The 22,904-nt window shown below is 46.2% G+C and overlaps 1 protein-coding gene across 3 annotated transcripts in view; it reads left to right on the forward strand.

The window, feature by feature from the left end:
• Positions 1 to 22,904, forward strand: part of LOC147894308 (uncharacterized) — a 59,638-nt gene that overhangs the window by 28,338 nt on the left and 8,396 nt on the right. For 2 of the 3 annotated variants that reach the window (XM_087385063.1, XM_087385064.1), the window contains exon 6: positions 14 to 112. In XM_087385063.1, coding sequence (XP_087241189.1) covers positions 14 to 67 — 54 coding nt within the window. In that variant the 3' untranslated portion in view covers positions 68 to 112. Of the gene's footprint in view, positions 1 to 9; positions 113 to 22,904 lie in introns of all 3 variants that reach the window. The other variant, XM_087385062.1, reaches the window with a different exon arrangement.

Genomic DNA, 22,904 nt, shown 5'->3' on the forward strand with positions numbered 1-22,904 from the left:
TATGCATAGGAAGTGCACATTATACATGATTATGGTGTCAATTTCTATGGCAAGGAACTTCGAGTAGTAGTGATGGGATTTATCCGTGAGGAGATGCAGTTTTCCAACATAGGTATGCACTACTGAAATCTAAGCTATAGATTTTTGTGTGTGTGTCTGTGTGTGTGCGTGTGTATGAGAGAGAGAGAGAGAGAGAGAGAGAGAGAGAGGTCCTCGGGAGGCCTCATGGGCCTATGGGACAAAACACACACCAAAAAGGTAAACACCAAACATCAGTTATAGACTGAGAGTCTCTTGGGAGTGTGTACAGCACTCACAAAGTCATTATAGGAGGTTAACTATGGTCTACTACAAAAGATGATCAGCCTGCATTACATCAGTTTAAGACTGAGAGTCTTTAGGTTTGGACTCGAAGTCTCTGATTAGTGCTTTTCCATCTCTGTAAACAGCCCATTTTCCTTCCTTTTGAGCATCCTTCACTCTAGTCAATTCAGTGGCCTTCGGTTTGAGCTGAGTTGGGGTGAGCTCCTCCCCTATCCATATTTTAGTACCTTTCAACTTATTGGTTGCTTGAGAATCTTGCTTCGTGTCCCCTCCTGTAGGACAGCTATTACATCTTCAGCATCCCACTCTATTTGTGGGGTTCCTTCTATGATATTTTCTTTTGACTTCCTTCAAATCAGCCCTCTAGTAGCCCTTTTATGCGTATGAGTCGTGCATTAACCACTCTCTTTTCCTATTCTTGTACATCCGATGTGTTGACTTTAGTATCCAATTTTGCTGTAATTTCTTGTTTCACTGGTTGGAGCTGAGTTGTAACCAAGTCCTGGACTTTAGTCACCATCTGTGGTGTGGGTGCTGCTGTATTGTGTATCTGCAATACTTCGTGAATGATTTCCTATTTTCCTTGTCCTTCCCATGCATTTGTTTTCCTCTCTAGAGCTGCAAGTATGAGCTCAACACGGATTTCCTGCTGTAGGTAATAAGTATGCTGTTGTGGGTCTATCATGCTTACCATTCTCTTCTGCTGCAAATAGTTCTTGGCATATGGGGAAGGTGTCTTTGCAAACACGTAAGGGGGAGGTGAAGGGAGGGCCGCAACTGAGGAGTATGAGGCTTTGGTCGGGGTCGAGGTAACAGTCTTGGCCTTGGGAAAAGGCACGGGCATTCTAGCTTTTTCATGGTGGCCTGCATGTATATTGGGCACCCCCCTGCTGTGACTAACCCCCAGGGTTGGGTTGGGGGCTCAGCCCAAACCTTGGAGCGTGAGTCCGGCTAGAAGCTCCTACTCCGGCTGATGGGTTGGTGCTGATGAGGAGGGTGCTGCTGATGGGCTGCCAATAACGAGGGAACTGGCAGCGCAACTACTGCTAGCTAGAGAGAGAGAGAGAGAGAGAGAGAGAGAGAGAGAGAGAGAGAGAGAGAGATGTATTAACGTCCACGGGAGGCCCGCAAAGAGAGAGAAGGAGAGAGAGAGAGATGTATTAACGCCCACAGGAGGCCTTGCGGGCCTATGAGACAAAGTACACAGAGGGGGAATCCTTACAAGATTTTACAGCCTTATCAATTACTGCCTGCTTTCTAGGCCCTTCCGAGATGTGAAGTCGGGCCTTTACTTCTGCTAGCTCCAATCGTAGCTCTCTCACTGCTTGCTGCAGATAAAAAATCTGATCCTATTGCCCGAGGATGGGCCGTTTTGAGCCTTCTTGTTGGTAATTCCGTGCGTATGGAGAGGGTGTCATGGCTGCAACTGTAGAGTACCGAGTCCTAATGGATCTTGAAGGAGTTGAGGGGTGTGAGGGGGACTTGGAGGAGAGGGTAGGCCAATCCATAGTTGGCTGTATGATGAACCCCCTGGCTTAACCTAACCCCCGGGTTGGGTTGGGGGTTTAGTCCAACTGGGGGTTAGGGAGGACTAGAACTAGACTAGGATTAGACTAGGTACGGACGGGAGATATTGAGGATGGAGAGGTGTTGACGGGTAAAGGTACGGCTGTACGGGAGGTACGGTTGTACTGAAGGTACGGCTGTATGGAAGGTAGGGGAGGCTGTACAGGGGAGAGGGTGTACGGGAGAGGTACAAAAGATACGGGGAGGTTGTACGGAAGGGACGGTACTGGAGAGGCTGTACGGGAAGGTACGACGGGAGAGCTACGGGAGGCTACGTACGGAAGGTACAGGAGCTAAGGGAGGCTACGTACAGGAGGGAAGGTACGGGGGGCTACGTATGAAAGGTACGGGAGGAACGGTATGGGGGGGAAGGTACGGAAGTTACGGGAGCTAAGGAAGGCTACGTACGGGAGGGAAGGTACGGGGGGCTACATACGGAAGGTACGGGAGGGAAGGTACGGAAGGTATGGGAGAGCTTTAGAGCTAGAAGCTTCACTAGAGATCCCAAACACACAGCAATCAGCTGCCTTGGATGCTCTATAGTGGGCAAGAGCAATGCAGCTACTCAGGTTAGGTGCTCCTCAATGAGCTTCAGTGGCCATCCGTAGTGCAAGCTCCTTGGACAGCACCCTCCTGCATTGAGAGAACTGAGAGAGAGAGAGAGAGAATGTGAAAGGATACTGAAAAAGGCCTGGTTATGCTCCACTTGCTGCTGTCCACCACAAGGCGCCTTTGTTCTCGCAATGAGAGAACTAAGAGAGAGAGAGAGAGAGAGAGAGAGAGAGATAGAGAGAGAGAGAGAGTTTAAAAGTCTTCAGAAGACCGATGGATCTATGAGACAAAGAGAAACCTGATACAAAACAAGCTGAAAGGGTGGAGGTACTAAACGAGCATCAAGACCCTTAGTAAAAAGCTAAATGCCACATAGTCATAATAACATCATATCAACATCAATATGGCCATCTCCATCACTACCACCGCATGTCATCAGAATATAAGGCGAGAAGCCTAGATCCGGTCCAGTATCACAGCTGCAGCCCCCCTCCCCCTCAAGGACGGTGGGGGAGTGGTAACATGAAATTAGAGATACAGTGCGGTCGAATGTCCATGGGCGCGGCCATGCACTGTCTCCTGGTTGTGACTCTACGTCTGATAAGGGCTATGGTGACCCCTATTGGTCGCACTCCTGAACATGGAGGGAACGTCCCCAAAGTGTAATCGTCGCCGGCTCTGGATCACATTCGTGTTGGAGGCCTGCGGGGTGAGAGCCTATGGAAGAACTAAGTGATCATACTTTGAGAAGAGCTTGCTAGAATGCCTCGTGCGTGTCTTTGTGATCTAAGTGCTCTCGGTGTCTTGACTGTCTCATGAATGGAGTGGCCAAACATCTTTGGTCTAGAAAAGAGAGCTCTCTGAAGAGACAAAAGTAGCACCCTTGGATCTCATAGTATACAGGGCATCTCAAAATGTAATGCTCCTCCGACTCGATCTCCTGTATTGCCAGCACTTAGCTTTGGTATGTGCCTTGTAGGTTAAATCAACTCATAGAGTTGACTTCACTGGTAACCATATGGTTGACTTGGGGGCCATATAGGCCACCCCTTTGTATTTTCTCCTTATCCATTTGCAAGTACTCTATTTTGCGTTTGCTTGTTGTCTGCTCCTTGCATTCCTTTTGCAATCCATTGCTTCCTGCACCCAACAATGGTATGAAAGCATCTAGATCTCGACCTTCCTGTGTCCCTTGCTAGATCCTATCTTTTGGCGTTGGCTTGTTATTGAAACAACTCGACATTTAGATGCTTGATGTTTCCATTTGCTGGTCACTGCATTCATCGTCAACAAGTCTGCGCCAGTCTACCGTACATCGTACGGTAGTCGTCTGTACACACGACGACTTGCTTTTCGTAAGTGCGTCATCTGCCGTACCAGAGTCTGTACATTGTTGTACAGCTGAGCGCCAACGCTCGTACAGCTAGCGTCCATACATCTACAAGTCAATGTCCATACAGCCAACCTGCCAGCTTACTCCAGCCCCTCCTCCCACACCCGACGAGGCCAGATGGGATGGTAGAGATGCCCAAGCACATTCTATCATTGTTTTTTCAGTCAGGAGACACATCATTCCTCACATTTGGTCTTACAAGATATTGAAGGCTGTGTGGGACATCTTGGCTAATTCGCAATGAGGTATGTGTTGCTTTCTTATGCAGGCAAAAATTGGAGAATGTCAAAATGGAAGAGGGGGACAGCACGGATGCATACATCACAAAAATCAAGGATTTTCAAGAGCAGCTCATCAATGTGGATGAAATTATTCCAGATGCTCAGGTAGTGTCCACGACACTCAATGGACTTCCCGAGTCCTACCAGGGGTTTGCTACTACATTGAGGTTGGTTGTCATGGGCAATCCCAACACTTATACTTTCGACCAGCTTGTTTCCCTTCTCCTGCAGGAGGAGCAGAGTCGCACAAATCGTGCTGCCTCTCAAATTGCAAATCAGGCTTTTGTCGCTAATCACAAAAATAAGGGAAAGAACGTGCAAAATTACAGCAAACCAAAGCCTTTGGAGGTTCATCTATTGCTGGACACTCATCTAACTCTGCCTTGTCTGATGCAAAGAAGAAAAACAACAAACACTATAATTATTGCTGGAAGCCACGACATGACATTTCTAAATGTTGCAAGCGCATCGCCCCTGAAAAGAAAAAACAGCAAAAGGGACTTACTGTCACTACTACTGCTCCTGCCCCCGATCATGGTCATGAGGCAGCAAACATTGCTCACCATGAGTAGGCTTTCACGGTGACATGGGAGTACCATCCAGAGAAGCATGTTACAGCCTTTTCTGTCTTAGATTCTATTATCTAGGTCAGATTGGTGCTTCGACAGTGGTGCTTCCAAGCACATCACTTCTTGCAGATCACTCTTTCAGACATTGGGGGCTGCTCCACATGGTGGCACAGTGACTGAAGGATCTGAAGGGGGAAGAAGAGCAAGAGGGAGAGAGTGTCAGAGAGAGAGAGACTCAAATGTGCGGGTGTGTAGTGATGAGCCACACCACAAACTCATTAGTTTTATTAGGATTAGGTTTTATCCTATGACTGTCTTAAGACAGTCATAGATGTCTTAACTTTAATAAAGGGGTGGCAATGTGCCTTTACCCCAACAACCTCCCACCTAAAGGCCAATGTGCCTAAAGGGGAGAAAAGAATAAAAATTACAGCAATATACAGTTACTGTATGCAGGACCATAAAATAAGAATGGTCTCATCCTAATCCCATGATGTGGCGGCAATGTGCAAACCGCTCAGTAGGCAAGCTCTTAGTGAGCAAATCTACAGGATTATCATCAGTATGCACCTTCACAAGCTCAAGTCGCTTGTCTTCCAGTACCTCCCTTATGAAATGATATTTCACATCTATGTGCTTGGTCTTCTGATGAAAGACCGGATTCTTTGCCAACATGATAGCACTCTGACTATCACAATGCAAAACTGGCATATCTCCTGTAATGCCCAAGTCTCCCACCAGCCGAGTAAGCCATATTGCTTCCTTGCAAGCCTCAGTGGCTGCAACATATTCAGCTTCAGTGGTTGACAGTGCAATGCATTTCTGCAACCGAGACACCCATGATATAGCACCAGACTTCCGGTTATCTGCATTCCCTGCATAGTCTGAATCTGTAAAACCATGCACCAATGCATCCTGCCTACCATAGCATATGCACAAGTCTTTGGTACCCTTGAGATACCTCAAGACACCTTTCACTGCTTCCCAGTGCCTCTTGCCTGGATTTGCCATATACCTGCTGATGACTCCCACCACAAAAGCAATATTCGGACGAGTGGCAACCATGGCATACATCAAAGAACCAACTGCAGATGCATACGGAACCTTGGCCATTTCAGCCTTATCATCATCTGATCTGGGGCTGTCCTTACTGCTGAGTTTTAAATGTGGAGGCAACGGGGTACTAATAGACTTCCCCCCCTCCATTTTAAAGCGCTGCAGTACTTTGTCAATGTACTCTTTCTGTGACAGAAACAAAAGTCCCTTGGACCTGTCACGAGTAATCCGCATGCCAAGAATATGATTTGCATCACCCAAGTCTTTCATGTCAAAAGACTTATGCAGTTGTTTCTTCAAAGCACTAATCTCATGCTGAGATTTACTGGCAATAAGCATGTCATCCACATATAGAATGAGTAGCATCAAACTGCCATCCTTTGCCCGTTTGGTGTACAAGCAATGATCGGTCTCACACCTATGATACCCTTGGGACTGCATGAAGGCATCAAATTTCTTGTACCATTCTCTTGGCGCCTGCTTGAGTCCATACAAGCTCCTCTTGAGCTTACACACAAGCTGCTCTTTCCCTTTAGCAGCATATCCCTCTGGCTGACTCATATAGATCTCATCATGGAGATCTCCGTGAAGAAAAGCTGTCTTCACATCCATCTGACATAAATCCATGTCGTCATGAGCAACAAGAGCTAACACTGCTCTCAAAGTAGTCATTTTGACTACAGGGGAAAAGATCTCATCAAAGTCAATGCCCTTCTCCTGCTTAAATCCCTTGGCAACCAATCTGGCCTTATACCTCGGTAAAGCATTTGAATCCACTTTGACTTTGTAAACCCACTTGCATGGCAAAACCTTTCTGCCTGCAGGTAACTGCACCAAGTCCCATGTATCATTTTGAAGTAGGGAGTCCATTTCTGACTGCATGGCTTTCTCCCACTTCTTTTTCTCTGTTCTTCCCATAGCTTCCTTGAAGCTGGAAGGCTCACCACAATCTGTCAGCATGATAAAATCAGCCACATTATTGGCTCCTGGAACAAACCTGGCAGGAGGCCGTTGTACACGGGTGCTCCTTCTAACAAAATGTTCCAGATTAGGCTGCTGTCCAGCCTGTTCTTCATGCATGACGGGTGGCTGTACCACCATATCTGGCTGTTCTACAGCCCCATCTGCTGGCATATCCAGTGGTGCATCATTGGCAAAATTATCTGGCTGATTTTCAGCCTGTATACCCTCTTGAACAGGGTTATCTGCAGCAGCCTGCTGCTGCATATAAATGGGCATTCTTTGCTGTCCAACATCATCATAAATAACCCTCCTGTATTCCACAGGTTGCACGGGTTCCTTGTGTACACTATCCTCTTTAAAGATGACATCATTGCTGCGTATAATCTTCCGTTTAACGGGATCCCATAACCTGTACCCCATTTCACCTTCGTCACCATAACCCATAAAGATGCATCTGATAGACTTTGGATCCAGTTTGGTGCGCAGTTCTTTGCGTACATGAGCAAAGCACTCGCGGCCAAATACACGTAAGTGCTTATATGAAGGTGGCTTGCCAGACCACACCTCCTCTGGCACTTTCAACTCCAAAGCCTTGTTTGGCGACCTGTTAATAATGTGAACTGCTGTTTGCACGGCTTCTGCCCAAAAGCCATGGGGTAATGCAGCATAAGACAACATACATCGAACCTTCTCCTGAATAGTTCGATTCATCCGCTCACTTGCACCATTTTGAGATGCATTATGAGGGGCTGTGAGTTCCTGTTTGATGCCCTTAGCTTCGCAAAACTGCACAAAAGCATGTGACACATACTCACCCCCATTATCGGATCTGAGGCATTTCAGCCTACGACCTGTCCGATTCTCAACCTGAGCGACAAACTTTTTGAAAGCATCTAAGGCATCGCCCTTATGCTTCAAGAAATAGACCCACACTTTGCGTGTGGCATCATCAATGAAAGTAATAAAATATTTTGCACTCCCTAGTGATAACTGTGGCATCTCACACAAATCAGTGTGCACTAGATCAAGTGGTGCTCTATTTTGGGGAGTTCTCCTCTTATGAGGAGTCACAGAATGCTTGCCAAATATGCAATGATCACAAGTAGGCAAATCTGAAAAAGAAAGAGACGGCAGATAACCCAAACGTGACAGTTCTTGCATTCCTTTAACAGACATGTGTCCCAACCGGCTATGCCACAATGAAACCTTTGGCAGCTCGGTTATGGCAACAACATGATTACCCACACTGGAAACATAAAGAGGGTACAAGGTATCACTCTTAAAACCCTCAGCCACTACAGCCTGGCCATCAGTAATCACCCATTTGGAATCCCCAAATGTGGTGTGGTAACCACTGTCATCCAATAAGCCAGTGCTAATCAGATTTTTCTTGATTTGCGGCACATGGCGGACACCATCAAGCATGAATATGCGTCCATCAGGAAATATTATCTGTATACTGCCAATCCCTGTAATCTGACATGCATAGTTGTTCCCAAGATGAACAACTCCATGAGTACCTGTGTAGGAAGTAAACCTCTCCCTATGAGGAGTAACATGAAAAGAAGCACCTGAATCCAAGAGCCAGGTGTGCATGTCATGGCCATCAATAACCAAAGCATGTGCTATTACAGCAGAAGAGCATAAAACATCATGTATGTCACTGTCACTGTCCTCTGCTGCAACATTCACTGTATCCAAGTCATCTGCCTTGGCCTTGCCTTTGCCTTTGCTTCCATTGCCTGCATCCTTTGTTTCAGCCTTCTTGGCTTTCTGATCCCGTATGAACTTGAAGCACTTAGACTTCACATGTCCCTTCTTGCCACAATAAAAGCATTCAATATCCTTTTTGCCACGGGACTGACTGCGGGATTTGGACTTACTAGCAGATCTCCCCTTCTGCTGAGTCCTGCCTCTATCCTGTACCTGCAAGGCATTTGAAGACTTGCTGCTCACATTATTCTTCCTGCTCATTTCCTCCATAAGGAGAGAGCTCTCTACATCAGCATAAATAAGAGTGACATTCGAATTTGACAGGGTGGTCTTGAAAGTGTCCCAACTCTCAGGGAGGGTACACAGCAAGAAAGTAGCCTTGAACTCCTCATCAAGATTCAATCCCTGTGCAATCAGTTGTGTAAAGATGGCAACTCACTCAAGTGTGAGGTCATAGCTGTACCTTCCTTCATGCGAAGATCAACCAGCTTCTTCAACCAATAAACCTTACTGGCTGAGCTCTTTTGGGCATACAATTCTTCTAGCCTTTGCCATAGACCATAAGAGGTCTTTTCAGCCTGAACATTGAACACAAGAGTATCAGAAATAGTGAGCATGATAGCTGCCCTTGCGGACAAATCAAGCTCTTCCCAGTCATCAGCTGCCATGTCAGATGGCTTGACACCCTTCACCCTTATGGGCTTAGAAATCTTCTTTAACAGAAGTACATTCAAGCACTGTTCTGCCCATAAAGCATAATTGTGTGCTCCTTCCAGTTTCTTTATGTTCAGAATTGAAGAATCACTTCCCCCTGATGCCATATCAGATAAGGAAAGTATCTAACTCACTGGAAGTAAAAAAGACTGAATAAAAATTCTGATTTCTCAGAAAAAACCTGCTCTATTAAGAGCCAGGAGCACTCACAATAGTGCTGTTTTTTTTTTTTTAAAACTGTCAGGAAAATCTGCAGCAAAACAGTAAATGTCCCTGCAAAAACTGTACCTGCTGACACACTGTACCGTGCTCAAAGAGGCATAAAATCTCAGAATGCTGCAGCTGCTCAATAAGTGCTTAACAGTGCATAATCAGCTGACAAGGCACAAACACTGCTGTAAACACTGCTGTACTGGCTGTACTGATCACTTCTCCCACCTCAGATGAGGTATTGCACTGAGTTAATATGCATAAACCACTTGGCAAACACCCAAAAAAAAATGACACTTCAGCCTGTCACAAAACCTGCAACAGAAAATGGGATAAATCCCAAGCAATCACTCTTCTGCCAAGGGGATAAAATGCATCTGAAGATCTCTGTCGGTGACCCAAGTGCTATCAAACAAAATCTGGGCAAAAGCCCCTTGATCTGACACCTGAACCAGGTGAAAAACACCTCAACACTGAGGTAGTATGCAATATGAAAGTCTCTCTGACAAAATCAACCAACAGTGTAATGCATATACTGTCCTGTGTAAAAATGACATACACAGATCCCAACGTACAAACACTCAATGAGGAACCTTTTGAGCACTGTCAACGATGGACAGTTAGGGACCGAGTAAACTCGATGCGCCCTGGCCAAGCGTGGCTCAACTGAGGTTCTCTGAGTGTTGCACAAGAAATGTGACCTGCAAGAAAATGTCACCTCGACACTGCGGAAATCGAGACAAATGTGTGCTCTCTGGCACCACACTGCCTCAAGGCATCACCTGCTGGGCAAAAGCCCTATGATCTGCTCACCCGTAAACTGAGATGCAAACCCAGTAAAAGCATATGTCCTCTTGCAAAATCAAGGCATGACCTTCCCAGAACAAAATAACTGTGCAATCAACCACACACTGTGGTTCTCTTCACCTCAAGCACGAGGGAAATGAAGGTACTTGCTGTACTTTCAAGAAAAACACAGTTTTGAGAACTGAAAGATGATCCTGAATGAAGAGAAATGAAGAGCAGAGTGCTCTTTCTCCTTCTCTTTCTTCCCCAAACAAAAAAAATGTACCTGCTGTACTTTCGTACTTGCTGTACTTGTGCAAAATCCAGATCCAAGGAGAAATGTACTCCTCTGACACAGATCCAAATAAAAAATGTACCTCCCTGACGCAAAAAATCGGAATCAGCTCCTTGCTCAGTTGAAGGGCCTGTCAGCGTCCGTACGGTAGTCCGTACTGTACGGCATAGGGCCGTCCGTACGGATGTACGGCGCGCAAAAATGAGCCTGCGCCTGCATCTGCGCGATGCGCTGCCCCCTGCGAAGTGGCACGCTGCTTCGCTGCCCTGCCCTGCGCGATGCGCCGCCGCCTTGCCTGCTCGCAGCTGTAGCAGCTAGCAGCTGCTGTTGTAGCTGCTAGCGTTGTTCGGCGCCGCCTAGCCCTGCTACAGATGCCCGCTCTGCCTCGCTACTGCCCCGCTGCCTCGCTGCAGCGCTGCTGCCCTTGCAGAGGCTAGGTAGAGGTCGAGGGGGTGGGTAGGCTAGGGTAGGGAGTGGAGTAGGGAGAGCAGGGGCTCTGATACCAGTTGAATGATCTGAAGGGGGAAGAAGAGCAAGAGGGAGAGAGTGTCAGAGAGAGAGAGACTCAAATGTGCGGGTGTGTAGTGATGAGCCACACCACAAACTCATTAGTTTTATTAGGATTAGGTTTTATCCTATGACTATCTTAAGACAGTCATAGATGTCTTAACTTTAATAAAGGGGTGGCAATGTGCCTTTACCCCAACAGTGACGTGTGCCAACAATGCATCATATCCCGTGAAAGGGATTGGCCAGGTCGAGATCACTTCAGTTTCAAGTGATATGGTCACGCTTATGGACGTTTTGTTTGTCCCAGGTATCGTCTCCATTGTAGCCATATCCTTGAATGGCTTTCGGGTTCTCTTTGATGGTTATCATGTGCCGTGTATGACAACCGGTATGATGAAAGCATAGTACTTACTTGGTCACTTTTTTATGGGCTGTGTCATCTTAATGTTTATGACAAACATCTTGCTATAGAGGCAAATTTGGTGTGGCTGAATCTGTAATTTCAGATTCCCACTTATGGCATACGAGGTTGGGTCACCTCAACTACAAAAGCTTGGTTAAAATGCATTCACAGGACATGTTGGTTGCTCTCCCACCCATGCATGCACCGGCTAAACAGATGCTTGTTGGGCAAAATGCAGCGTTTCTCATTTCCAAAGGATGGGACAGTTGGTGCATCCAGGAAGTTTCACCTTGTGCGTAGAGATGTGTGCAGGCGGAATCGGACAACATCTCTTGGGGGCTACCTTTACTTTTGTACCTTTGTGGATGACTACACCAGATTCACTTGGATATATGGCATGAAGGCCAAATCTGATGTGTTCTCATGCTTCAGACATTGGCTTGCCATGGCTGAAAATGAATCCGGGAACAAGCTCCTTTCTCTACGCACTGATAGGGGGGGTCGTACATGTCCCATGAATTCTCTGATTTTTGGGCAGCTTGGGGTATTATTCATCAATGAATTGTGCCTTATACTCCGCAGCAGAATGGGCTGGCAGAGAGGAAAAATTGGTCAGAGATGGAAATGAGCCGGTGCATGCTCAAAGGGAAGTCTTTGCCAAATAAGTTTTGGTTGGATGTTGTTATGTGCTCCAACTATGTGCTCAATCGGGTACCCACAAAGGCCTTGAAGACTATCACACCTTACGAGGCATGGCACGGCTGCAAACGTGAAATTTCTCATATGCGGGTGTTCGGGTCATTGGCTTATGCTCATGTGCCATCTCAGCTGAGGCATAAGCTTGAAGACAAAGCTGTAAAATGCATATTCATTGGCTATAGCACATAGAGCAAGTGATACAGGTTGTATCAGCCAACACGAGAAAGGTCATTGTTAGTAGGGATGTTATATTTCTGAAAATGTGCCTTTACCTTGGCTGGAATGCAAAAGACAGCCTATTGTTGATGCCTCAGATGTCTTTGATACATTGTTGCCTCTCTTTCAATCGCCCACAGATACAAAGAAGCCAGTGCAGAGTGTTGTGCCATACACTTCTAGCAGTGCTCATCCTCCACCTGTAGCTCGTTCACCGCCTCAAAGCCCGCTTGGTTGCAAAGGGCTATGCACAACAGCACGGCATTGACTTTGAGGAGACCTTTGCTCCCACATCATGCATCACTACTATTAGGTGTGTTATTTATATGGCATCTCATCGGCATTGGGAGGTTCATCAGCTGGACATCAAGACTGCCTTCCTTCATGGTGATCTTCAGAAAGAGGTTTATGTCACGCAGCCACCTGGTTTTGAACAATTGGGTTCTGAAAATATGGTTTGCCAGCTTAGAAAAGCCCTCTATGGATCGAAGCAGGCACCACAAGCATGGTATGTAAAGATACATGCATTTTTGACAGCCTGTGGCTTTCAGAATAGCCCAACCAAGGCCACGTTTTATTTTCGAAAGAGTGCATCAGAATTTTTAATTCTGATTTTATATGTGGATGACATGCTTATCACTGGGCGAGATATGGAAACAATTGCAGACTTCAAGGCTGATTTACAGCAGTCTTTTGCCATGACAGATATGGGCCGGTTGCACTATTATTTGGGCATAATGTTTGCATACGTTGAGGGGGTATAATGACGAGTCAGTATATTGGACAGCTCCTTGATCGCTTCCAGTTCGAGGATTGCTTGCCTACATTGGAGCTTGGCTTTCGTTTCTCCTCCGAAGATGGAAACCCACCATTTGATGCGTCCCTTTATCAACAGGCTGTTAGTTGCCTTATATACCTTTGTCATACCCGGCCTGATCTTCAGTATGCCATTTCCCAATTGAGCAAGTACATGCACAAGCCTAGCATGCAGCATTGGCAAGCAATGAAGCAGGTCTTTCGATACTTGACGGCCACACAATATTTGGGTTTACTCTATGGTTCAGAGACCCCACTTATTTTGCATGCATTTACGGACAACGATTGGGCAGGATGTTACGACACGAGGGTGTCATGCAACGGCAATTGTTTAATGCTTGGAGCTTCATGCATCACTTGGTTCAGCAAGAAGCAACCTACAGTTGCCACATCCACTTGTGAGGTTGAGTACAGAGCGGCTTTCACAGCTACAGTAGAGTGCGTTTGGCTTTGCGAGTTACTCGTAGATCTTGGTACCATTCAGCCCGACTCTACTATGATCTACACTGACAGCCAGAGTGCTTTGGTAGTTGCTAGAAACACAGTGTTTCATGCGCCCACAAAGCATATTGAGGTCCACTACCACTATGTCCGAGGGCCCTGGAAACACTGCCTTTCTAACCCGTCTAGCGAGGCATATCCTCTTCTCAGAGGGGCCTGCATGGCTGGTCTCATCATAAAGATAGGGCCAGAAAAGAGAACCCATAGGTATATGTAGGACGAAACAATCTCAGCCTGTGATCCATCAAAGGTGAACCACTCTTTATGCATGGTTGCTCTGGATGTATTGAAGATCATAGCCTTGGCCTTACCAAGATTGGCTTTCAAATTATGTGACTCGCAAAAAGACTGCAATGCATCTAAATGTCTTTGGAGGCCCTCCGCAGAGGAAGATAAAAGTACCACATCATTTGCATATAGTAAAATCTGAATCAAAGCGCTAGCTAGAGAGCCTCTAGCCCTTCCCAGTGTCTACATAAATGTCTCGATCTCATCTATTTAGAGGCCAAACAGGGTTGGTTAGAGAGGACACCCTTAGTTCTCATGATCTCATTTGTCCATCCAGCTCCTATTCGGACTCTACCTGAAACCCTCTCGTATAGTGACATGACAGTCCAAATGATCTCGTGGTCATAATTCAACTCCTGCAATCGTCTGATGAAGTGGGCTCTTAGTACCGTATCGAAGGCCTTGTGGAAGTTCACAAAGCAACAGTAGACCCTCTGCTTCCGTACCTTGGCCTACTGGATGACACACTAGAGTGTGAGTATGTGGTTCATGGTCCTTGATCACGGCGAAATCCTTTGCTCTGAGTCCTTGTATCTTTAGGAATTGACTGACCTCGGAGTCAGGCACGGATGCATAGAACTTGGACATGACATGTACAATCATGATGGTCCTTTAGTTTTTCGAGGTGATGGGATCCCCTGCCTTGTGAATGGGTAAGATGGTATTAAGGCTCCAGGTGTGTGGAAAGCCAAGGTAAACAGCTTCATTGAAGAGCTTCGCTAGGATAACACAATCCCTCATGATCTTTCGCTCGGCCATTATGAAGCTTCATCATAGCATCCTTAACACCCCCTTTCGTGGTGAGGTGAGGTCAGGGACGGGCTGGTGTGAAATGCATATAGCGTGCATTTTATTCCCTTCTCATTCGTACATGAGAGAGAGAGAGAGAGAGAGAGAGAGAGAGAGAGAGAGAGAGAGAGAGGTATTAACGTCTTCAAGAGGCGTCGCGCGCCTATGAGACAAAGTACAAAATCAAAAGTGACACATACCCGTACAAGCCACAAAGGGCACTCTTAGACCCTTTGTTGGTACTATACTAAAATCAAAGATACAAAACATGTAAACTCCAAATCTAGAAGTAGTGACCAATAGATGTACTCAATTAATCTCAGATAACGACTTGGAAGACATATCCACAGAGAGAGAGAGAGAGAGAGAGAGAGAGAGAGAGAGAGAGAGAGAGAGAGAAAGAAAGAACGACTCGGAAGACATATCCACAGAGAGAGAGAGAGAGAGAGAGAGAGAGAGAGAGAGAGAGAGAGAGAGAGAGACGTCCACAGATGGTCTCGCGGGCCTATGGGACAAAGTAGACCACAATAGAATGGAAACTCATACAAGCCTCAAAGGGCTGAAGCAAAGGGCGCGCTTGGGCTTTTGCTAAGTGAGCTATAGCTATAGATCTCAAAACCTCAAAAATTCAGAATAAGAAATAGAAACCCGGCATCTTAGTATCTCTCTAGTGGGCTGTGAAGATCTCTGGGATCTGCATCTATCGAGCTGTCTCGCGAGCGGCAGCGGATGGCGTGATCTCCTCGACCTTTGTGTCAGATAGGCTATGTCAAGAGTGACTCATCGTCTCAGACAATCTCCTCTGAGGAGGACGGAAATAGGTCAGACCTCCATCGTGCGTGCCTTGGTCACTCTCTGTGTTGTGTGTGGACTATGCGTCCCTCGCCCGGCAGAAAGGTGCAGAGACAGAGAGAGAGAGAGAGAGAGAGAGAGAGAGAGAGAGAGAGAGAGAGAGAGAATATGATATGATATGATTGTATTAAAGTCCTTGGGAGACCCTTCATGATCTATGGGACTGGCGATCACTATCAATTAATAGTGTTCCCTTACATCCAGTGAGAAAAATTACAAACTTGTCATGTATTGAGTACTTGTTGGGCTACCTTGTTGTCATGTGCATGGTGTACCTAGGGTTGCAAAGCAAGTGAACGTGGGTTACGGGATAGCATAGGGCTGGATGGCTATTTTTAGCTGAGATTGCTATATATAGAGATTGATTCATATATAGTGCTCGCTTTCTATGGAGGGAGCTATTCATAGCATTGTGCTATCTATAGTGGGTTTCCTGAGGGAGGGTCAGTGCTATTGTGTAGATCGGTGGAGCGCTCCTCAACTGATGGATGGGGCTTGGACCCAGGCCGAGACTCTGGCCATCTACATGGCGGATCATAGGTGGTGTATCGAAAGTCCTCTGGACGGGCTCAGGTGGTATGGGACGCCTGGGTTAGATACGGGCCTATGGATGAGTCGAGCTATAGCCCACGTGCTCGTGGGTGGTCGGGAGGATCGAGGCACTTGCGCTATGATTCTGGTTGTATCGAGGAACGAGATTCTAGGTCAGTGATAGGGTCTGATCCTACGGGGTCGTGTCATTTGGTATCAGAGCCGTCCTATCATGATTGAATTCAACGCGAGGTATGCAGAAAAGATGTCTTCCAGGTACGCTTTTTGAGATTGCTCTTGCAAATCTGAATTTCCGCTCATGTATGGGCTGAATTGTTGGCTGATGATGTGCGCTCATGATGTGGAAGGGAGAGTGTGAGAGCACACACACACACACAGGATAAGCAACAAGAAGTGTGGGGATAAAAGGTATGTGTGTACCTCCCCTAGTACACAGTAAAGCTTTTTATATGAAAGGATAAGGTCACAACACTAAGTACGGTGTACTTAGTGTACTTAACAAATAAAGTGTACTTAACTGTACTTGGGTGGCCATAGAGCCTTTACCCCAACAACCTCCCACTTAAAGGCAATATGCCCTCAAGTAAAAATAAATGAGGCTCAACCTATACCCATCAACTGTCTGCAATGTGCAAACCGCTCTGCAGGCAAGCCTTTTGTCAACAGATCTGCTGGATTATCATCTGTGTGAATCTTGACAAGCTGGATCAGCTTATCATCTATCACCTCCCTGATGAAGTGATACTTTACATCAATGTGCTTTGTCTTTGCATGAAAGACAGGATTGTGTGCCAACTGAATAGCACTCTGACTGTCACAATGCAACAATGGAATATCACCTGTAATGCCCAAATCTCCCACTAGCCGAGATAACCATTAGGCCTCTTTGCATGCCTCTGTGGCTGCAATATATTCAGCTTCCGTAGTAGACAAGGCTATGCATTGCTGCATCCTTGACATCCATGACACTGCACCTCCAGTAAATGTATAAACATAACCGGTAGTAGACTTCCGGTTATCGGGATGACCAGCAAAATCTGAATCCACATAACCATGCACCTTTGCATCTCGCTTGCCAAAGCATATGCACAACTTCTGTGTGCCCTTCAGGTATCTCATGATACCTTTCACTGCATTCCAATGCTTCTTGCCTGGATTTGCCATATACCTGCTAACCACTCCCACTGCAAAAGCAATATCAGGTTTGGTAGCAACCATGGCATACATGAGACTGCCACAAGCTGAAGCATACGGAATCTTGGCCATTTCAGCCCTATCAGCATCTGAGTGTGGGCTGTCCATTGCACTGAGTTTCACATACGGAGGCAATGGAGAACTAAGGGTTTTCCCACCCTCCATATGAAACCTGTGTAATACTTTGCCAATATATTCGGTTTGAGACAAATACAACAAACGCTGTCCCCTGTCTCTCCGTATCCGCATTCCCAGTATGTGATTTGCATCACCAAGGTCCTTCATATCAAAGGCCTCATGCAGTCTTTTCTTAAGGTTATCAAGCTCCTTACGAGCTGTACCAGCAATAAGCATGTCATCCACATATAAAATGAGAATGATTAAGCTGCCATTGGCAACCCTTTTGGTATATAAGCAGTGATCGTCATCACTTCTCCTGAAACCTTGGGACTTCATGAAGGTATCAAATTTCTTATACCATTCCCTTGGTGCCTGTTTCAGCCCGTAAAGGCTCTTTTTAAGCTTGCATACAAGTGACTCCTTGCCCTTGACTGCAAATCCTTCTGGCTGCTGCATGTAGATCTCCTCATGAAGATCACCGTGAAGAAAGGCTGTCTTCACATCCATTTGGCATAATTCCAAATTCTCACATGCAACCAAAGCAAGTACAATCCTGAGTGTGGTCATCTTAACTACTGGAGAAAAGATCTCATCAAAATCAACACCATACTCCTGCTTAAAGCCCTTGGCAACCAACCTGGCTTTATACCTTGGCTTAGCTCCAGGTGTAACTTTCAATCTATACACCCACTTGCATGGCAGTACTTTCATGCCCTTAGGCAACTGCACCAATTCCCAAGTACCATTTTTATGGAGACTGTCCATTTCAGACTTCATGGCTAGTTCCCATAGCCTTTTGTCATGCATTTGCACGGCTTCCTTGTAACAGGAAGGTTCTCCACAATCTGTAAGCATAATAAAATCTGCTCCTGGAACAAATCTGTCTGGCAGTTTTATTTGTCTAGTGGACCTTCGGACCCATTGGTCTTGCTGTCCAACTTGCTGCTCACCTAAAACAGGTTGCTGTTCTAGTAGATCAGGCTGCAGAATTATGCCTGGGAGGTCTTCCAAAGGTGGCATGTCCCGTAGTACATCTTCCGCCACTGCGGGCTGTCCATTTGGACCTGCTGCAGCATCATGCATTGGCTGATTACGCTGCTGTTGTGGCTGATTTGCAGCCTGCCTGAACTGTACAGGATGTCCCGAGTCATCAATGTCAACCTCTGAAGCATCAGAAGGCTTATCTGCTGCCTTAAACATACATGACTCATCAAATAAGACATCATTACTGCGTATTAGCTTCTTATTCACAGAATCCCATAGGCGGTAACCCATCTCACCACTGTCACCATATCCAAGAAAAATGCATTTAAGAGACTTAGGATCAAGCTTGCTGCGATTTTCTCTGCGTATATGCACGTACGCAGTGCAGCCAAAGACCCTCAAGTGCTTATAGGAAGGAGGTTTTCCTGTCCAAAGCTCCTCTGGCACTCTGCCATCTAGTCTTTTATTTGGTGACCTATTGATGAGGTGTACTGCTGTTTTTACAGCTTCAGCCCAAAATCCATGAGGTAAAGCAGCATGTGACATCATAGAGCGAGACTTTTCCTGTATGGTTCTATTCATACGCTCTGCAGTGCCATTTTGCGCTGGACTGTAGGGAGCAGTGAGTTCTCTTTTAATACCTCTAGCATCACAAAATGCATTGAATGCATTAGACATATACTCCCCACCGTTATCTGATCGCAAAGCCTTCAGTGTTCTGCCTGTTTGGTTCTCAACCATAGCAAGCCATTTCTGAAACATTGGAAAGACATCACTCTTCAATCGAAGAGGATACAACCACACCTTCCTTGTGGAATCATCTATAAATGTGACAAAGTACCGTGCACCTCCAAGTGAAGGACTAGGCATCTCACACACATCTGTATGTACAAGCTCAAGTTGAGCATCTTTATGTCCTAATCTCCTTTTATGAGGACACTGTAACTGTCTACCATATATGCAGTGCTCACAAAACTTTAAATCAGAAAATTTAAGAGACGGTAAGTAGCCAAGGCGAGCCAGTTGCTCCATTCCACTTATGCTCATATGTCCCATCCGGCTATGCCACATAGAAATATTCGGCAGCTCGGTGGCATGAATATCAGCATGATTACATACTTTAGCATGAAGAGTATACATTGTGTCTACCTTAGAGCCTCTGGCAACAACCAGGGCACCTTTGGTGACCTTCCAGAAACCATGACCAAAGCTGGTCACAAAGCCTTCATCATCCAACATGCCAGTAGAAATCAGATTTTTCTTGACTTCGGGTACATGCCTAACATTGTGAAGCATAAGCTGAGTACCATCAGCAAATACAAGCCTGACATCTCCAATAGCAACAATACTGCATGCATGATTATCCCCTAGAAAAACGACTCCATTACTGCCTGCTGCATATCTTACAAACAATTCTTTGTAAGGTGTAACATGGAATGAGGCACCTGAGTCAATGATCCAAGAGTGCATGTCTGCAAGATCTCCTGCATGGAGAGAATGAGCATCCAAGGTAGAGAGAAATAGCACCTCTCCCTCACTGTCATAACCGTGTGTAGAATGAAGCTCTTCAATCTTCACACTGCTCTTGCCATTGCTTACTGGTACAATTGCTTTTGCATCTGACGCATCAGTGTTTTTGGCTTTGTCTCTCTTATCATTTTTCAGTTTAAAACACTGCTTTTTAGTATGTCCCTTTTTGCCACAGTAGTAGCACTCAACATCTTTGTTGGAGCGGGATTTGCTCCTACCTTTTCCCCTTTCCTGAGATTTGCCTCTTTGCTGACTTCTCCCCCTTGCATTTAAGGCATTGTTAGGCTTTACTGCATCTTGAGCTTTCAACTTCTGCTCTTCTTGCAAAATCAGCCCTGTGATATCTGAAAAACTTATGAAAGTGTTTGCATTTGTTACAGCTGTGGTGAATGTATCCCAACTTTCAGGAAGAGAAATCAAGAGTGCCATACCTTTGGTTTCCTCATCCACCACATATTTTTGATTTGCAAGTTGAGTGACAATTGAATTAAACTCATTGAGATGTGCATCCATGGAGGTCCCTTCCTTCATCTTCAGATTGAAGAACTTGCGCAGCCAATATATCTTTGTGGCTACACTCTGCTGCTCATATGTGTCCTGTAGCTTTTTCCACACACCCCAGGCTGTTTTCTCACCATCAACATTCCAAACAACACTCTCATGGAGTGACAATTCAATTATGGACTTTGCTGACAGATCAGCTAGTGCCCAAGCATCATCAGATGTGCCAGTGGGCTTCACACCTTTGTGTATAATAGGAGCATGAAACTGCCTGAGAATTAGCACATTCAGGACCATCTTTTTCCACATTGGATAGTTAGCAGCACCCTGTAACTTTTTAATATTGAGAAGAGAAGATTCCGAGGATGAAGCCATTATAATCAGCAAGAAATATAACCCACACTTAGGTGCCTGACTCCCTACAAACCAAGTGCTCACTTGCACTTGAACTGTGCTCAAAGATCCAATTCCTGCAGCGGAACAAACAGGAACTGCACTTGTACTGTATCTTCCACTTAAGCAGAGATTTATCACTGTTTACTGCTTGCTGCAGTTTCAGAACAGCAACTCTGTTTGCATCATTTAATGAACCGTTGTACAACCAGCAAGATTCTGAATTTACAGAAGCATCTGCCCTGCATACACAGTGAAAAAGACAGCAGTGTACTTTGCACTCTGTACCTCTGTACCGTGACTGAATTCAGTCAAAGCTGTTGACACAGGATAGTCCCCGATTGTACCAGAAAGTACAGAATCAGTATTTGACTGTTTGACTGTTCAAAAAGTCAATTTCAAGCTTCCAGACACTTCTAAAAACTGTATACACAGTTTAGAACAGAAATTGGGCAAAAGCCCCTTGACTAGAAGCCAATTTTGAAGATTTTAGTGCATACACAGCTTTCCCAAAGCTCCACTGATCACATAAAGCATCCAGGTGTTTCCCCCAACACTGATATGCATAACAATATCAAAAGCCCCAATTCATATGCATCTGCCACTGTCCCATAAGTCATAAAATGCATCAAATCCTTGCACAAATCAACTCCAATGAGGAGGATATATGCAAATAAGTGCGTGTAGAAGCCAATGCTTGGCTGTGGCTGCAAAAGCCCTTTGATTCCACAGTTCAGAAATGAGAATTTCTCTCACATTGGATATGGTGATGACCTGAACCTGTGGCCACGTATGGCTCTAACGGCGAGTTTGATGGTAGCCTTTGACCCGGGCTGACGCCGATGGCGTCGCTGGCTGATTGTTAGCCGCTGGCCGTCGGTGGTTGCTGGTGGCCCGATGGGGTCGCTGGTTGGCGCCGCTTCACTAGCTGGCGCCGCTGGATGGTGGCCCGTTGGTCGCTGGCGCCGGTGGCTGCTGGTGGCCCTTGGGGTCGCTGGCTGGCGCCGCTTCACTAGCTGGCGCCGTTGGCTGGTGGCCCGTTGGTCGCTGGCGCCGGTGTCTGCTGGTGGCCCGTTGGCCTTGGTTGGCACCGCGTGGCCAGTGGCCCTTGGCCCTGGCTAGCGCAAGGCCTCAAGGAGCTGCTAGCGTAGCGCTAGCAGCAGAAGACGTCGATGGCGCCGTCTGATATCATGATAGGAGAGCAGGCTGCTAGGCGCTAAAAGCAGAAGCAGCTATCGACGAAGCTGATTCGGGCGAATTTCTTGCAGGCTGTCGATGCTGTCTAGCGATGGCTGGCGGTGCTCCTTGGCTGCAGGTAAGACCCACGTTTGGGCACACCCACGTTTGGGCTCTGATACCAGTTGTGGAAGGGAGAGTGTGAGAGCACACACACACACACAGGATAAGCAACAAGAAGTGTGGGGATAAAAGGTATGTGTGTACCTCCCCTAGTACACAGTAAAGCTTTTTATATGAAAGGATAAGGTTACAACACTAAGTACGGTGTACTTAGTGTACTTAACAAATAAAGTACTAAGTGTACTTAACTGTACTTGGGTGGCCATAGAGCCTTTACCCCAACACATGATTGGGAGAGTTGTGGAAGAAATAGAAGTCCATAGGTTGTGTGCTCTCTCTCGGTTGCTACGTGTTTGGAAATCGTGATTCCCTGAGAAGGGTAGGCGATGAGAAGACTTGATGCTTTCAGCAAGAGATATGAGGATGGATTGTTTCTGACCTATAACTTCCCACGCTTGGGTTGTTGATGTGATTGGCTGTGTGGGGACGCATGAGAGTGGGCTGGTTAGGGAATGAATTTGCTCTAGGTTCTCAAGGATGAGATTCCTACCCTAGAGACCTAGATTTGCTGCAGTTGAGAAGTAGGAGGAAAGAGAGGGCGTAGGGGCGATATGATTGGGGGCAGGCGCTTGGCTTTGGGAAGGAGCGTATGGCCTGATTTTAGCGCGTTTTGGCTATTTTTGGCTGGCTGGAGAAAAGCGGGACCAGATCTATTAAAAGCGAGACTGTTTTTGGGTAAAAAAAGCAGGTTGCTTTTCTGGTTTTCTCTAGCAAGGAAAGCACTTGCTCTAAATCAAGCACCCACCCTAAATTCGCCTAGCTTTTGATGGCCCTT

This window comes from Dipteris shenzhenensis, chromosome 14 (genome assembly GCF_047967505.1).
Source record: "Dipteris shenzhenensis isolate YYH24624 ecotype China chromosome 14, Dip_SZ_1.0, whole genome shotgun sequence".
Classification (NCBI taxonomy): Eukaryota; Viridiplantae; Streptophyta; class Polypodiopsida; order Gleicheniales; family Dipteridaceae; genus Dipteris; species Dipteris shenzhenensis.